This window comes from Trachurus trachurus, assembly GCF_905171665.1.
Source record: "Trachurus trachurus genome assembly, chromosome: 19".
Classification (NCBI taxonomy): domain Eukaryota; kingdom Metazoa; phylum Chordata; class Actinopteri; order Carangiformes; family Carangidae; genus Trachurus; species Trachurus trachurus.
The window spans coordinates 18,311,113-18,329,669 of NC_139913.1; the positions used below are offsets into that span (position 1 = coordinate 18,311,113).

Below are 18,557 nucleotides of genomic sequence, written 5' to 3' on the forward strand. Positions count from 1 at the left end.
TGAACCTCTGACTTTAATTATTGATGAATGAAAACATGAGTCCGTCTTGCGCCGGTCAAAAGAATTTTACGGTGTGCGCGGAGGCTCATAAATGTAGTGTGAAAACGCTTCGCTTTTCCAAAACTCCTCGTTGTCCCTTTAACTTAAATATTAGGTATTGATGTATCAAATGCAACGATTATGTTTTTTCTCTGAGAAAAACTGCAATTTAAGTACTTTAAATATAGGTAGGTTTCTCGTCTGTAGAGAAAAGTGGGAAAAAAAATCCCATATTGCCCAGACTGTTACTTTCATGTCTTTTTTATTTTTCAGGTCCACCTTCTGTATTAACATGTGAAAGTATCAAAGTGCTCAGTCCACAGAGAAATGCACACAGCCTGAGTCTTCAAAGGTGCTGTCCGGATGTCTGTAACTTTGTGATGTCACAACAAAGTACTCACTCAGCCCACCGTTCTCAGTGTTTACCTAAAATCTGTTATATTATTATTGCAAAAACATTCAGGTAATTGGGCCATTCTGTTCTTACTGTTTCTGAAATCTGCAACAGACAGTTGCTTTCACCAATTGACAATTTCACTTAACATAACTTTTGCAGCATCAAAAAGCAAGACTTATAGTGAAGATGGCAGAATTGGTGGAGAGATCTAAAAGAGAGTGAATACTGAACTCATATTTATCAGGTTGACGGAGGACCACCAGTGTTTCTCTGTGTATCCCAGATGTGTAAATAAGCAAATGAATAGCCTTTTTTCTATTGCTCCGTGATGGTCTAATGACTGTTTCAGGGCGTTTTGCAGCAGGATACGGACATTTTTCTGGTGCTCAGAAACAGAAAAATGTTGAATATAAGGACAAAACCCTTGCCCTGGGGCCACTGCTGCCCTCAACAAGTATCAGTAGCATCAGTTACACCACCATGGGTTATAAGCCAAACAGTTCCACCACATATTTCTCAACTGTGCAGTGAGATGACCAGTTTCACAACAGAGGTTTTGATCTGCTGTGTTTGTTTTCATCCTGCATGCCGGCATTATTTGCCGAATCCACGCCAGTAGATTTTGTTGTTGCCTTTCATCACTGATTGGCTCCATGAAAGCACGGCCAATGAAAGCATTTTCGTGAAATGCGGCATGAACTAAAAACTGACTGACTGCGAGACAGAAATTCCATGCTAGGTCAACGTCCACGGACACATTGGCTTGTGGCTTATGCTCAACCCCCCCCACAGGAACCTGGAGTGGGGACGCAAGCTATCTAGGCCACCACCTTCATGTTTTTATATACTGTATAAGTAATTAATGCTCTTGTGCCTGTCAGATCTTATAGATTCCCATTATAAATCTTTATCATTTCATTAACACTTTTCAACATGTTGTTCTAAACATATTGTATCTGGTTATTCCTTACTTTTAAGCATCCCGATGGGCTCAGGAAGTGGCATATTCTGTGATTGTATAGAAAAGGAGAATCATGGGTGTGACCACCATCAGTGTTTGACTAACATGGTCTGAAGTGTAATACAGAGAAAAGGTTCGACTTGAGTTGATCCCATATGTATACATTACAGTGAAAAAACAATTCTAGGTTTTATGTTTTCCCCTAACAATATTCACCAAAAATTAACAATGCTAATGTTGTAATCGTAGATTTTTGAAGACTCAGTTTTGGTAGCTACAGTAGAGGCTGATTTTTCACCAAAAAATGGTTTCTAGTCTTACAGAACCAATAGTTCTGGAGAAATATGTCATCTTCATTGTTCAGTTCAAGTATTGAAGTATTGGTCCACAAAGGTCCAGCAGAGCTTGGGTCAAAGTTGAACAAATTTAAACTTTCAGAGAAACCCCACTTTGCTCATTGTGAATTGTGGAAAGCAATCATTAACACAGGAGGCACACACAGAAGCTCTTTAATGAATGAATTAACATGTGCTCTTGTTGACATAAAGTGACATAGTCAATGTATGTCAATGATGTCACAAGTGATGATGTTAGGAGAAACATCTACAGCCATGGGGTCATTTAGTGGAATTTGATGCAGTCCTGAAGTGAACGTGTTATGTGTTGCGTCAGTGACTCCCTTTGCAACTCATTGTGGGAGGTTTATGGGATTATCTCTCTTGAAAGTTGCACATTCCTATGATTCAAAGAAAATGTCTTCCTTATCAGTACTATTTTAAGTGCGTGGTCTACTCCTCTGTTGGATGTGGGATTCTTTTTTAATGGAAGAGGCATGTTGTAATAATGGTGATAGAGAATGCAATGCAATACTCTGTTTTGTTTCTTTTATTAACACTTTTGTTTTCACTTCCCAATCAGTTTTCACCCTTAAGCTGGGAAAAGGAGTTTTATGAACATGTCTGTTTGTCAGTAACCTCACAGTTTCCATCGCCTCCCTCATTATCGCCGTCAAGTGTTTACAGTGTCTTCATTAGCAGCCAGCCCTCTACTGATAACAAAGCTCAAAAGAAGGCATCAATGATAGTGATAAGCATGGCCGAGCTACTATTTTGGTTAACACAAGTCCCCCTGTTTACTCTGGGAGCATGGGACCGGACATCAGGACTGTTGTCCTTGCATGGGGGATCTCCATTTTCAAATCTTGCCACCGCAAAGCTCGTTTTCAAGCCGGGAAGAAGGTAAAGTTAGCTTCAGCTACGTCACTTGAGAGGATATCATTTCAAAATGCTGAGCTCCAGAGCATTTCTGTTGGAGGTCTGTTTGAGTCTGGTGGTGTCTACTGGATCCTGTACCTGTAAACCTCTCAATAATGACATCCAAAGTGAGGACATTGAGGGATTCTACTCTCAGCTGTCAGAGGTGGACCTTCTGGAGGAGGAAGATACGGACTTGAGGATGGAGACCTTCCTGGGTACCATGAAGGAGGGATTTTTGAGGAAACTCAACTTGTCAGATGTTCCTCAGGAGCAGAGCAAGATCTGCCCTCCACAGTTCATGATGGAGCTCTACAACAAGTACGCCTCGGACAGCTCTGCAATCCCTCAGTCTGATGTCATTCGAAGTTTCACCGTCCAAGGTAAGCAGCATCTTCTCAAAGTGGGATAATTTTCTGTCAAGTTGATAGGAGGGAGGCACTTCTGGGGAATTCAGCTATTATTTAGGCTCTGGAGTGGCTTTGGCCTGCCTCCCCTTTACAACCCTATTCATTATGATCAAAAGTGATATTTGGCATAAAGGATATATCATAAACATAACAATTAATATTATATTATAGGTTATGGTATGTATATAATTTTGTGTAGCAGTCTTCTTCTTCTCCTAATCACCTTGGAGATCTTCAGACTGATCTTTTGACTCCTTGTAGAGGTCACAACCTTTAGTCTGAGAACCAGCTTTGAAGTATCCAGCACTACCTAATTACTGTTCCTAATTGATGAAATGCTTTCAAACCCACTATATAAATTCTGAGCTGAAATTTGAAGTCTCCTCCTTACTATCTGAGTATAAAATAGTTTTTGTATACTGTGAAAATTATGTCCAATCCACTTTTCAACAAGGTAACATTTGGGAGGACCCACCATCTTTCTGTTGTGGACATTCCACCCCAAAAGTGGAAGTTAGCAGGCTAATAAAGCTAATTAGCTTCAATGTTGAGAGTGAAAGCTAATTAGCTTAGGTTGCTAACTGATTCCTGTTCGATATTATTGTTAAAAACGAACATTTTTTGTAATTAAGTGGAACTTTGTTAATTCTTTTCGGTGCTAATTATACAGAGACTGTCAATGAAAAAATCTTAAAAATCTTGGTACCACACTTGCTGACCAAATATAAATGGATGGTCAAACAAGCAAAACAAACTCCAAGGATAGCATAGGCCTACTGATGAATATGTTCAATTGTATTTTAATGTGAGCCCCAAGTCGTACTGCGGAAATCACAGCTGTTTGAAATTAACCCTGTGATCTCTTTGGTCTCTCCAACAGATATAACTCTCCTGGTAACAAATGGCACTAAGTCCAAACACAGGCTGCAGTTCAATGTCACCATCCCCAGCCATGAAAAGATCTCCATGGGTAAACTGCAGCTCCTCTTTTTCCCAGATTCCAAGGAACAGATCACCTCCCACACTTTCAAAGCCACCGTCAAAGTTTATGAAGTGGATCACAACAATTTGACATCAACAACCCAGCTGCTGCTTGGCAAAGAGATGACAGGCTCACAGAGTATGTGGGCAACGTTTGATGTGACCACGGCTATTCAGAGCTGGATCAAGTCAAGCAACATAGCAACTGTTTTTGATGTAGTGGTGGATAGGAAGGAGTGTAGACCTTCTGGTACTGGAGAGGAAAGAGATGGCTGCTTAAATATGAGTGTGTCTGTTGGAGATAACACTTCAGCAGCTTTAATTGTGTTCTCAGATGATTTGGGCAGCAGGAGGCAGGAGACAAGGAAGGAACTAACAGAAATGATCCTCCATGAAGAAGAAACCATCTTACACTCAGGCGCTGACTGGAACAGAGGAGAGCAACTTCCCAATCATATCCCGGAAGCTCAGCATCCACGGAGGAACAAAAGAAAGGCAGAGGCGGAGTACTGCCGTCGGACCTCACTCAAGGTGAACTTTAGAGACATTGGCTGGGACAGCTGGATCGTGGCGCCTCCGGAATATGACGCATTTGAATGTCGAGGCCTGTGTCACCACCCACTGACAGATGAAATGACCCCGTCCAAACATGCCCTCATCCAGACACTGATCAACATCAGGGACCCCAAGAAGGCCAACATGGCGTGTTGTGTCCCCATCAAACTGGACCCCATCACAGTCATGTATCGGGAGAATGGACGTCTCACTATAAGATACCTGTATGAGGAGATGAAGGTGGCAGAGTGTGGCTGCAGGTAGTTGAAGAGGGTCGGTGATGACAGTGGTTCTAATGTTACATTTCATTCAAGTCTGCCTGATCTTCACAGGTGATTAGACAAATAACAACCACCATGAATGTGCATACCAAAATTGAAAAAACAGGCTTACTAAAAGTCCAACAAACACCAACGTTCTGGGGATCATGAATGTCAGTACAAAGACTTATAAGCGTCTATCCTGTAGTTGCTGAGATATTTCACTGTGGGCCAAAGTGGTGCACCAGCTAATTGATCGACCAACATTTTCATATCCAAAGCCTCCCTACCAAAAAAACGATTTAGTTGTGCTGAAATTAGATATGTGTACATTTTTCCATTTTACAATATTTACAGTTTATGCTGCTCCTTTAAGTTTATTGAACTCAAAGTATTGGATAGCCTTGAATGCAGTATAACAGAAGAATCACTAACATGTCAATTATACCTTGTTTTCCAATGTATAGACCTGTGCTGAAATGAATCCTAGTTAGACCCTTTGACCTTTGCTAACATGATGTAATTTTTATGGAATTTTTACGACGTAGGCTAACACTACCTAACAGTAAAATTACAAGGCATTTTAACATTGTATATTTAAAAATTGTTGTCTGTAGATAAAAAGCTTGCCCTTACAATATGTCGGCTTGATATGTTTCAACTATAAAACTAATAAAAAGTCATTTTTGTAGGAAATAATGTAAAATACTGTAGAACAAAGTGTTAAAAAATATATACAAGCTATTAAGCAGATCCATTATTCATACAATGTTTATAAAAAAAAAATTCAAAGACCAGCTGCAGGTCTGTTTATTCTGTGCCAGACATAATTTAAATCTGTATATTACTATTTAAGATGTTTATATCAATACACATATATTGTGGTAGTCTGCAAATTACTGCTACACACACTTGTACAGTTCAACCTATACAATGGTCTTCCTGCATGGATGCATGCTACATTGCTGCTGTTACCTTATATTCTTTTAAAGAAATAGATACAAATTGGATAGTATAGCAGTTTTACAGTGCAGTTTGAATTTGCCCAGTCAATAATGAAATCTGATTTCCTGTGTGTGTTAAAGTTGCTGACCCTAATGTAACTCAATCCATTCAGCCTATAGTGTAAAGTTTTGACTGTGTTGTATGTCTGCATTTGCATTTTGAGGTTCTGATCCAGCTTGTCCTGCATTGACTGTGTTGCATAATATTTTGGCATGGCTTAATGTCTTTTTCAGCCAAATCCCTGCCCCTTTAGCTTCCGGTGGTGACAATAGTACTGTATACCAAAGCGCATAAAAACCATCACACAGTAATTCAGCAATTACAACAGGTTTTCTGGCCTCATTTGACACACACACAAATATATTTCCATCTTCATTGTCTTCAATCAAGCAAATGTGTTATAGCGGCAGAGCTGGATCAGCTGTTTGTTGGCCTTAACAGCTGTATCGCTACTTTTAATGGTCTGTAATTCATGAATGTATCCACTGTCCAAATAAAAAGAAATTGTGCAAAGATACCATCGCACATCTTTTTATCAGTGTCTCTATATGTTTGTTTGTTTTTTAGAAAAAAATGCATTTATAGCTCCTCCGCAGAGACACAGCATTGTGTAGTATGGGGAGACTGAATGAACTTCTGTTTTTTCATTTTTGCTAAATGTTTTCCAACATAAACAACCCCATACAGATTTAGCTTATATAATACATGTACCACAGTGCATTAGGACCTTAGCTGTGGTAATCCTTGGGTCTCAGATGCCTTTGTTGAGCCTTTCATTTCCAAATTCTTAATCAGAACATTGGGCAACTCTTTTTGAAAGGTGGAAATGTAGCTGTCAGATACCATTCTCCTTGGATCCAGTATGACAGGAAGATCACAAAAGTCTGAAATTACTATTGCTGACTTACAACAATTCATCATCATACCAAAATGTTTCCTGACAGGTGGATTTTTGAAAATGGTCACATACTTTTCCCCTATCTCAGCCAATCAGTATCTGATGTGGAGGCTTGGTCTGCATTAGCTGTATACTCCCACTAGATGGAGACAGTGCTGTTTTGCTGGGAGTTTACCGCAAGGAAAAGTTAACCTGAGTTTCTTGTTACATCTTTAGTGCAGCATTTATTGAACTTCAGAACATAAGAGGAAAGAAACACAAAATATAAGAAAGTAAGTTTTCAAAACAAAAACTGTAGTCACTGGTTCTGGCTCTCTGGGAGAAAGTGAGGCCAATCTGCATTTGTTTGACACACAAGATATGAACAGACTGCCATCTCAACCACTTGGTGAACCAGACAATGGAGAGTGCAGCGACACAGAGAGTGTCCCAAAGACATCCTGAAGCTCTCGCTCAAGATGCCCACCAGTATCTGCCTATTACATTCGAAGCATAGGTGAATGCTGTTGGGGAATTTGGGATGAAGATCTTTCTGGGTCATATGTAGAAGGTCCAGAGACAATTTGCTGAGGCATTTGAAAAGAAATAAACACAAATAGCTGATTCAGTCACAATGCCTGAGGGAACAAAAAACACATGATATAATAATATTAGTGTATTTTAATCAATGCCTAGCTGTTCTTATTTGACATATGAGAATAATGGTGTGACAAAATTCAGTGTGTTAAAGGTCTTGATAAGCTTGCTGGTTGGCAGAGAGTGGATTGTGTTATGTAATGCATGAGGTGGCATTAATACTTAAGACGTTAAGATTAGCTGAGCACAGTTTAGCTTAGTTTGGATAGACATGGCATCCGGCTGCATAATTCTGAGCAGCAAAAATGTTTGGATCAGGGTCTTATGAGGTCCTGTACCTAAGTCATTATTTGTCAGGATCAAACCCAACATGCAGATTCAAGTCTGCAAATTTAAGGGTTACAACTTTGATAATAAAATGTTATTCAGGGTGATAGTTTTTGCTATATCTACTAAATGAAAATATATTCTTTTTTAATTATAAAAGTACCTCAGGGAAGTAAATACTGGGAAACAAGGCAGTAGAAAGTGGGACCTGAGTATGTCATTAAGTACTGTATTGAGTCCAGATCAAAACTTTACAATCAATCTTTTGTTCATATCCAGAGTGTGGGTGTGTTTTCCCCTATTCTGATCCTGCATGTGTTTTAAGAGGGCTTTGCCACGTGTCCACAAACTGTGTAATCATGTCACCAGTTGAGCGACCCAGACATGACCCGTAAAGCTACCAATAGCCCCAAAATACACTAGCCTAAGCTTTCAAACCAGATAAGGGAGAGAGTGAGAATGATGGGAAAATCTTTTTTGCACCCACCTGCCCACCCTCAGCATATTCCTTACTATTTCCTTGCCCAAATAATGTTTCTCAAAAGGACCTTGAGGTAGCAAACGATGGTGAGGTGGAAAACAGAGGCAAAATTTGGCAAAAGACTGTAATTCAAGCCGAAGCAAAACTATGATGTAATTAGACAACATAACTACGTTTTGTAAATTTCAAAACTGTAAATTGTCAGTGAATTGTGAAAAGAAATTTGAGTAAGGACGGAGCCACTGCAATAAATTAAAGTCAGAATTGGAATATGTACTACACTGCTTTATATTCTGTCTGCTCATGTCTGCTGGCTGATGCACCAGATATAATGCGATTAAAGGTTTATTGGGAACAAAAGCCTCTTATGTTGATGGGGTTGTTGTCCAAAAAAACCTTACAGAATGATAATGTTCCCTCTTATGAAAAACCACCACCCCTTGATACAGGCAACTGAAATATCTCAGTGAAAGGGAAGACAGAGTAGCTCTCTTTTTGTGAGTAAAAATGAGGATCATGGTGATGGAGCAACACACACGACCGCTGCTGTTGATGCTTCTCTTATCTACCCTTTCTGCTAACTCATCGTTCCAGCCCGCCTTGGTGTTAGAAATGGCCAAGATTCTGCTGGAAAACTACTGCTACCCTGAGAACCTGGTCGGGATGCAGGAGGCCATCCAACAAGCAATCAACAGTGGAGAAATCCTGCAGATTTCAGATAAGAAGACCCTAGCAGCTGTCATCACAGTCGGAGTACAAGGGGCACTGAATGATCCACGGTTGACTGTCTCGTATGAGCCCAATTTTGTCCCAGTTACGCCACCAGTTCTTCCCTCTCTCCCCATAGAACAACTGATCCGGCTGGTGAGGAACTCTGTGAAGTTGGAAATCCTGGAAAACAACATCGGCTATCTGCGGATAGATCGGATCATTGGGGAGGAGACGGCAGTCAAGCTGGGCACCCTGCTGAGGGATAATATCTGGGACAAAGTTGCTGACACTTCCTCACTAATTTTTGACCTGAGGTACAGCACAGCTGGACAACTGTCTGGAGTTCCCTTCATTATTTCCTATTTCTCAGACCCTGAGCCCCTCATTCATATCGGCACTGTGTATGACAGGCCCGCGAATACAACAATGGAGCTGTGGACCATGCCATCAATTAAGGCAGAAAGGTATGGAAGTAAGAAAGATGTGATTATTTTGACTAGTAAGCGCACCATGGGGGCTGCTGAGGCAGTGGCATACACACTAAAAAACCTAAAGAGGGCCATCATAGTTGGAGAGCGATCTGCTGGTGGTTCAGTAAAGGTCAGAAAGATCAGAATTGGAGGATCAGAGTTCTACATAACAGTTCCTGTGGCAAGATCTGTGAGTCCAGTCACAGGCCAGAGCTGGGAAGTAAGCGGTGTTTCTCCAACAGTAAGCGTCATCACAAAGGAAGCTGTCACAAAGGCCAAGGTTCTTCTGGCTGTAAGGAGTGCCATTCCAAATGTTGTGAAGAGTATCTCTGACATAATTGGAAGGGTGTACGCTTTCACTGATAGAGTTCCAGCTCTTCAACAACAGCTTCAAACTACTGACATTTTTTCTGTTATATCTGAGGAGGATTTGTCAGTCAGACTCAACCGAGACCTCCAAACTATTTCTGAGGATCCACGACTGGTCATTAAATACATGCAAGATAATACCGACATTGTAGAGGAGGACTCTGAGCTTTACAAAGTTCCTGATGATCCAGAATTATTAAGAGCACTGGTTGATAGAATATTTAAAGTGGAAATTCTCCCCGGCAATACCGGGTATCTCCGAATTGACACGTTTGTTGAGTTGTCTGTATTGACCAAACTAGAAGAGGACATAGCCCAAAAGGTGTGGGAGCCCCTAAAAGACACTAACTACCTGATTATTGATTTACGTTACAATACTGGTGGATGCTCTACCTCTCTAGCCTTCATACTTTCTTATCTACAGGACACTTCCAGTAAGCATCACTTCTTCACAATGTATGATCGAATTCAGAACACAACTACAGAGTATTACTCCCTTCCCCATATTACAGGCCCAACCTATGGCTCCGACCGTGGGGTTTACGTGTTGACCAGCTACTACACAGCAAGTGTTGGTGAAGAGTTTGCTTATCTGATACAGTCACTACATCGTGGCACAGTCATTGGGGAAATTACATCTGGTACCCTAATGCACTCAAAGTTGTACCAGATAGAGGGGACAGACCTCGCCATGACTGTCCCGTTCATAAACTTCATAGACAATAATGGGGAGTGCTGGCTGGGAGGTGGTGTAGTCCCTGATGCCATCGTGCTCGCTGAGGAAGCTGTGGACCACGTTCATGATATTTCTGGTTTCCATCAAGGACTCAGGTCCCTCGTGGAAGGAACTGGGGAATTGTTAGAAAAATACTACGCAATCCATGAAGTCGCTCTGAAGGTTAAGGAGGTGCTGTTGAGCAAATGGGCCGAGGGACTGTATCGGTCAGTGGTTGACTATGAATCTTTGGCATCTCAGTTGACAACAGACATTCAAGAGGCTTCAGGTGATCACCGCCTCCATGTCTTCCCTTGCGAAATTGAACCGGAGACACACCATGACAGTGCAAAGATCCCTACAGCAGAAGAAGTGGGATATATAATTGATGCCTTGTTCAAAGTTGAGCTTCTGCCAGGTAATGTTGGCTATCTAAGATTTGACATGATGGCAGACATGAAGGTGTTAAAAGCCATTGGTCCACAGTTAATTAAATTAGTGTGGAGTAAGATAGCAGACACAGATGCCCTTATAATTGACATGAGATACAACACCGGTGGTTATTCTACAGCAATTCCCCTACTATGCACATATCTCTTTGATATTGAACCTTTGCGACATCTTTACACTGTCTTTGACCGCACCACAACTACCATGACGGAGGTCATGACATTGCCTCAAGTCAGGGGACAAAGGTATGGGTCCTCCAAGGATGTCTACATTCTTACCAGTCACATGACTGGGTCAGCAGCTGAAGTGTTCACCCGCACTATGAAGGACCTAAATAGGGCCACAATCATTGGAGAGCCAACAATTGGGGGTTCTTTGTCAAGTGGAACCTATCAGATCAGAGACAGTGTTCTGTATGCTTCCATACCTAACCAAGTTGTTTTGAGTGCAATCACTGGGAAAGTGTGGAGTGTTTCAGGGGTTGAGCCTCATGTTATTGCCCAGGCAAGTGACGCCCTTCACGTAGCACAGAGACTTGTAGCAGCAAAGTTTTTAAAGAGAGAGCAAGGAGAATAGCTCCATAGTAAATCCACATTTTCTTTCAAAATGTTTTCTTGTTCTTGTGTTTAGCCACCACACTGACCCAAAAAAGTCTATATTTTAAGAGTCTTGTGTTTTAAAGCATATTATCTACTGACCACAGCGGCAGCATGTAAAATCATGATCTGTTATGGTATTTTATAATGTTCTTGCCAATTATTCATTCATGTAAACTCAGAGTCAGAGTAGTCACAAAATATAAAGAAATGTACAGACACAGGGTATAATCAGTTTCACATGCACCATTTCAGATGGCTTTTAACAAGATATAAAGGGAGAAAATAATAATTGCATGGTTTGTACAACCATTGATTGCTTTAATATAAAATTTCATATTCAAAGTGTTTAGCTGATGCCCTCATTAAGACTTGCAGTGAATGAGAATGGACTTGGTGTACATCTCATTACTGGTGGAACTGTGGGTATCAGGATCAGTCCTTACAGTAAATCTACTTATGTTCTATGGCATTAAAAACAGTAAAGAGGATAACTGCTGAAATCATAATAGTCTGAAAATGTGAGTGTTGTAATTTCCAATTTAATAACAAATCACAAAATATTGATGTTTCTTTAAGTGAACTGCAGTTCACTTTGTATTTACAATATGACAACCTCTTGAACTGCACCTGTGTATTTTATTAATGTTAGGTAAAGTTGCCTCTTTCTCTGTTGTTTTAACATTTTCGAAGTGATTCCCTTTCATTACATTCAAATGCCTTGTATTGGTAAATCTTCTGTTTGTTACGCATGAAGAATGATTTTGATCATTATGTAATTGTATGTTGATGTGGATAATTTCTTCATTCTTTATGATTGTAATGTGAAATCCATCTTTGGGTCACTGTTCTTTGATTTGTGCTGGTCTTCAGTTTATTTCAGCTTTCCTGTTCCCTAACTACAAAATTTAACCAGCAGAGGGAGCAAGCACCAAATAAACTGTAGCAGCTGTTAGCTTCCAAACCACCTAGGAAAATATAATCACCACCATTAAAACTGCTTAACTTCTGATTACTGCTGTATGCGTTTTGATAAGCAAATGTATAGAGTTTATGACAAAAATAAATAACTATATGATGCTGAGTTATGTTTGATTTGCTTTCCAGATATTGAAAAAAAAATTATGATCAGGCTTGTGATTTCTTGCAAAATGGTGAAAAAAAAGTCCCCATATTTGTGACTGCTTGTCTTCTACCAAGAGGCTTAGTAAATGAATAGACTTAGCATAGCAGGGTGAATATTTTCACCACACATAATCCTTTTCTAGATTTTTTTCATCTACTGAGCTTACCTTGTTTGACATATGTGGCTTTAAATAACTTTCAAAATACCTTGTGTAAATTTAAGACCCATATCTTTGGCAACACTTTCTTGTTACTACACCTACTTGGCTAAGTTGTTTGTGTATTACAGAAGCACTCGCGATAATACGATTAGAGGTTTAATGTGGGGTAAATCCTCTTAACGTGTGTGTTAACAGAAGCCGTGCAGCCAAAACAGTGCCATTTGACAAAGAGCCTCTTGGGAGAAGGAGGTTCAGCTCTTCGGCAGCTACTTGCCATTTCTTCAATCAAACTTTACCAGACTACACTAACGAAAATGGCTAAGGCTACCATTCTGGTGGCATCTCTGCTAGTATTGGGAAATGTATTGTTTATCCAAGCCACTTTTTCCCCTAGCCTCATTGTCGATATTGCAAAAATCGTCATGGACAATTACTGCTCACCAGAGAAGCTGATAGGGATGCAGGAGGCAATTGAAGCAGCCAGCAGCAACACAGAGGTTCTCAACATCCCAGACGCTGAATCCTTGGCTAATATTCTCAGCTCCGGAGTCCAGACCACTGTCAGTGACCCACGACTGACTGTCTCCTATGAGCCAGACTACGTGCCTGTGGTTGCCCCACAGATGCCTCCCTTGCCCCCTGAGCAGCTGGTCGCAGTCTTGCAGACCTCCATCAAGCTCGACATCTTGGAAGGCAACATTGGCTACCTGAGGATCGACCACATTCTTGGGGAAGAGGTTGCTGAGAAGGTTGGTAATTTGCTCCTTGAGCTGGTGTGGAATAAAATCCTGCCAACTTCAGCTCTGATCTTTGATCTGCGCTACACCAGCAGCGGAGACATCTCGGGAATCCCCTATATCGTTTCTTACTTCACCGAAGCTGAGCCTCAAATCCACATTGACACTGTATATGATCGTCCCTCAAACACCACCACTAAGCTGTTTTCTATGTCCACACTGCTGGGAGGCAGATACGGCATTAACAACCCCCTCATTATCCTCACCAGCAAAAATACCAAGGGCATTGCCGAGGATGTTGCTTTCTGCCTTCAGAAACTGAAGAGGGCCACCATTGTGGGCGAGAAGACTGCCGGCGGCTCGGTGAAGCTTGACAAACTCAAAGTCGGCGACACAGACTTCTATGTTACTGTACCAACTGCAAAGTCAATCAATCCCAATACTGCCTCCACCTGGGAGATTGTTGGGGTGACACCTGATGTGGAGGTTAATGCTGAAGATGCCCTTGCCACTGCCATCAAGATTGTCAACCTCCGTGCTCAAGTTCCAGCCATCATTGAGGGATCAGCGGCCCTGATTGCTGACAACTATGCCTTTGAGAATATCGGTGCTGATGTTGCCGAGAAGTTGAGAGGGCGCCTGGCAAGTGGCGAGTACAGCATGGTTGTCTCCAAGGACAATCTGGAGGTGAAGATGTCTGCAGACCTGAAGACCCTTTCTGGGGACAAGAGTCTAAAAACCACCAGCAATACCCCAGCCCTTCCACCCATGGTGAGACCTCTGTTAGATTCTTGGTCTTTGTTTGGAAAATTAGTTGCAAACTTTTCAGTTTGTCAATGTTACAAAATCTTAGTGTCAGTTTTCTAGTGACGTATAATACCGTATTATTTGTAACAAACACAAATTATTTTGCAGATCAGTGGTTGAAAGTGTTTGAAGAAAATGTAGTTTTAGCAGATTTGCGTTGTATTATTATGTGGTTTTAGTATTTACTCTAGGTCAAAGAAAAGGAAATCTTAACCCTGGTTTCTGCTTGTTTTGTTTTTTTCAACCAGGATTACTCTCCAGAGATGTACATTGAGCTAATCAAAGTCTCATTCCACACCGACATATTCGAGAACAACATCGGCTACCTACGTTTTGACATGTTCGGAGACTTTGAGGAGGTCAAGGCCATCGCCCAGATTATTGTTGAGCATGTCTGGAGCAAAGTTGTCAACACTGACGCCATGATCATTGACCTCAGGTTTGTAATCCTGCCCACGTAGCAAGTGCAAGCTTCTATTAAAAACTTTGTGTGTCCATTTTGGAATACAAATAATCCGCTAAAGCTACAGTAATAAATGTCATCAGTCCGAGACTAAATTTAAAGGTATTTTTTCTATTAATATTCTTGGCATCATTCCAAACATGAACCACCAGTAGATCTAGAAGATGGAAGACAGTTGCTTAACTAAGCTAATTTCAATGTGACTCCTTATTTTAAAGCAACCAGCATACTAGCAAAGATTCGTTCTATAATTGACTGCATAAAAAGAGTTCACAAAGGATCATTGAATTTTATCTTGATTGTTGTATTTGCAGGAACAACCTTGGTGGACCAACAACAGCCATCGCAGGCTTCTGCTCTTACTTCTTTGATGCTGATAAGCAGATTGTGCTGGACAAGCTATATGACAGAACATCCGGTGCCACCACAGAGCTCAAAACCATACCTGACCTCACTGGTAATATTTGAGGGAAAAAAATCTCATCATTGTATGATACTAATTGAGATTTCTGCCCCCAACAAAGTGAAGGAAGTAGCAACCAAAGAGTCTTGCCACTTTCTTTCTTCCTCCTATTGAAGCTCAACCCTTTTCTAAAGTCAGTTTGTTGCCTCTTCCTTGTATTTTTAACCTTCTCCCTTTATCTTATATTCTTCCTTAGGCACAAGATATGGCTCCAAGAAGAGCCTGATCATCCTGACCAGTGGAGCAACTGCTGGTGCTGCTGAGGAGTTTGTTTACATCATGAAGAAGCTTGGTCGCGCTATGATTGTTGGAGAGACAACCGCCGGGACCTCCCATCCACCCAAGACCTTCCGTGTTGGTGAGACTGACATCTTCCTCAGCATCCCCACTGTCCACTCTGACACTGCCGCCGGTCCAGCATGGGAGGGAGCTGGCATCGCACCTCATATACCTGTCTCAGGTGATGCTGCCCTCGGGACTGCAAAGGCCATCTTCAACAAGCACTTTGCAGGCCAGAAGTAAACCATAGCCTGAATTGAAGTTAAACAGTTGTTTTGAGATTTAGAGTCTAGACATGTTTGAGAAGTAACAAATGTAGGTAAAGTACAAAGTGTAATCTGTTATTTCTCAATACATGAGCCTTTTTAGCTTGTTTGTTATGTAGAACAATTTACATTTACATTACTTAGAGTTTTTATTTCTGCCAAATGTTACTCTGCTGTTGAAGGTTATCAGAATGAATGAATGTTGAAAAGCTGACGCTATTCTTTTGTGAGGTGGGTATGTTTAAATTTGTGTCAAAGATGAGTTGCAACAGTAAGGTCATTTTCAAAAGTTACATTTTTGAGAAGTCATGTACAAAAGATACATAAACACGTTTGTTACAGTATGTTGGCTGTTACAGTAATTTGGACCTCTGTAAAGTAGTCCTCTCGTTGCTCTGGTCAGACAATCATGTGATGTCCTCATTGCGTATATGAAATATACTGTATGTCCATTATGCAGTGAACGTCATGCCATGTGGACCTACTTGGGTTGTATCAATTCCAGTGGTGAGACACAATAAAAAAGAGAACTGATCCAAAATAAAGTGTGTGGGGGTCATGTTTCACAGAAGGATGCATCAGACATTTTTTCCTTTACAAATTACCATCAAATAGAGCACTGTCAGTTTCAACATCATTAACCAACACAAAGAGAGGACACAGCAACTCCAAATAGACAAAGTTGTGGTATTAAGAGAATCATCCAATTGAAAAGCCACAGAAAATGTAATCAAGATTGAAAGTAAAGTACTGTACCACAATCACAGTCTCCTTTTGGTGGTGTCACGCAGCTTTTTAAACTTTGCTTTTTTGCCAGTGACAGTGCAAGTTAGAGATTACACTGTGTTTTAAGACAATTATCTGAAGTAGAGCAAGACCAGGCAAGTCTTTGGTTAGGGACAGCTTCTCTGAATTATGGCACCATGTAATTTTATTCACATATATCAAGGACTTGTCATGTGGTTGTAGGATAAAATAAATAACACATACAAAACCCATTTTATTGTTATGCATATTGAATAGTCTGCCAAAGAGTTTATGAAATTCTGTGACTCCATAGGGAGTGTTTTATAGAAATTATTAAAGATTTTAAAAAGGAAGAAGAACATACCCTTCTACCTCCATTTATCTGTAATTTATATTATATATTTAATTTATATTTGTGTGTTTTCTGTTAAACAATTCAAAGTTACCAATAAATAATTCAAGATTTTTAACACAATAAAAAAGTTATATATAATCAGCTGAATCTTACAAACCAAAGACCAGAACAATCAACAGAAACTGTCTGTGGGAATCTATTTAAGGATACACTTGTGGAATGATAAATACAGGCTTGGGCTGTTTTCATTTATCATTATGTATAGTATAATATAATATAATCATATAGGCAACACTGGTTTGAGTGTTACTGGGTGTGTTGTATGTGAGTATGTGGGTGTAAAATGGATGAGTGGATGTGAGGCAAAGGAGTGGATCTCTGGGAAGCACTGGACTTTCATTTGTAAACAGTGAGGCTTAGAAGGGATCAGTTCAGTGGGGGATAAGTCAGCACACATCAACAAGTGTTGAGACCTTGAACAGGGGCCAGAGGGTTAAGGGGTATTGTAAGGGTGTGTGTGTGTGGGGGGGGGGGGGCTTGGGCTTAAAACTCCACAACAAGTCTGATTGTCTGCAAAAGTCTGTTTCTCAATTTAGGAATCTTTTTGTCTCCCTGGTTTTTGAGTAGGAGTCAGATAAGTTCAATTGGACAAATATGTCTTGGACCAAGAGCTCTTCTGGCTATCATTACTGAAAAAGTAGAAAATAAATAGCCTACTACAAACAACTTGTGCTCTGAAATGTAGCATTAACCACATTTTAAGTTCAAATGAGGCATGTCCTGTTACGATTCTCAGTCAAAAATACTGAAAATCACCACATCTGAGATGTGTTCAGTGATTGCTGTCAGCGCTAACCTCAGTTTCAAATCAGTATTTACTTTGACTGGTTTACAATTAAAGCCACTCTGTCTCACTGAAAACAACACATTTTAAAGCCATTGCAGTTGGTTGGAAAGGTCTGAATTTGCATTTAAATAATCCTAGAAAAGGTCAAGCATAATTTTTATGAGAGAATTTGAGGACACTATAAAGAAAGGTACAGAATGTAAGTTCCTTAAATAGCTACAATGTAGAAAATTCCATAAGAATGATCGAAAGTGAAGTTTGATTTCATGGGGCATACCTCTCCATTAAGCCTTTTCCTGGCACCCTGTGCTGTCAGTGCTGGTAAAACCAGGATAAACAATCCCAATTAGCCATGGCATGAAACAAGCTCTCTGACTGGTTGGAAAGCTTACCAGTCGGTTTTTACCAGTGCTGAAGGAAGGTTCAGATTGTTTTGGAAAGGCTGAATGGAGAGGCTAAAAGGTGAAAAGGAAATCCAGCTGGAAAAGGGAACTTGAAGAGAAAATAATCAATTTATTCCTATTTTTCAAATAGTTTTTTAAATGATGTTATTCATTTGTGAATTAATCTTTAATCAATGAGAGTTTTCTGTCTTGTAAATCCATTTAAGTAGAGTATAATTATAAGTAATAAAATAGTAGTACTAATAAATAGTTGAAAATTATTTTTTTTTTTAAATAATTCCTGTTTTTATACTATTAAAAGATTAAGGAAATGCTACTTTTCCTGTGACATCCCTGGTCTTCCATACTTAAGTGGGACTTTTACATTCGGAGTCTCAGCAATCAGCAGTGCCTATGGGGTTTCTGGAAACAAAGAAGACGAATCAGACAAATAAAGAAAAACTTGTTTC

The 18,557-nt window shown here is 40.2% G+C and overlaps 3 protein-coding genes across 3 annotated transcripts; all 3 read left to right on the forward strand.

Moving 5' to 3' along the window:
- Nucleotides 1-2,575: 2,575 nt before the first annotated feature.
- gdf2 (growth differentiation factor 2) lies at nucleotides 2,576-6,354 on the forward strand. Its single transcript, XM_083993880.1, has 2 exons — nucleotides 2,576-3,033; nucleotides 3,941-6,354. The coding sequence occupies exons 1-2, from the start codon at nucleotides 2,682-2,684 to the stop codon at nucleotides 4,858-4,860; spliced, it is 1,272 nt and encodes a 423-aa protein (XP_083850006.1). The 5' UTR covers nucleotides 2,576-2,681; the 3' UTR covers nucleotides 4,861-6,354.
- A 2,296-nt stretch (nucleotides 6,355-8,650) lies between these two features.
- irbpl (interphotoreceptor retinoid-binding protein like) lies at nucleotides 8,651-11,434 on the forward strand (the record flags this gene model as incomplete). Its single annotated transcript, XM_083994899.1, has 1 exon — nucleotides 8,651-11,434. The coding sequence occupies one exon, from the start codon at nucleotides 8,651-8,653 to the stop codon at nucleotides 11,432-11,434; it is 2,784 nt and encodes a 927-aa protein (XP_083851025.1).
- Nucleotides 11,435-13,054: 1,620 nt separating this feature from the next.
- On the forward strand, nucleotides 13,055-15,732 carry rbp3 (retinol binding protein 3; the record flags this gene model as incomplete). The annotated part of the gene is made up of 4 exons (XM_083994900.1): nucleotides 13,055-14,248; nucleotides 14,533-14,723; nucleotides 15,062-15,204; nucleotides 15,407-15,732. The coding sequence occupies 4 exons, from the start codon at nucleotides 13,055-13,057 to the stop codon at nucleotides 15,730-15,732; spliced, it is 1,854 nt and encodes a 617-aa protein (XP_083851026.1).
- Between the last annotated feature and the right edge of the window lie 2,825 nt (nucleotides 15,733-18,557).

Excerpts from the sequence above, each read along its gene's own strand:
- gdf2 (XM_083993880.1), top strand. The coding sequence starts at position 2,682 with ATGCTGAGCTCCAGAGCATTTCTGTTGGAGGTCTGTTTGAGTCTGGTG. Across the intron at positions 3,034-3,940 it reads TCGAAGTTTCACCGTCCAAG|ATATAACTCTCCTGGTAACA; the intron begins GTAAGCAGCATC and ends TCTCTCCAACAG.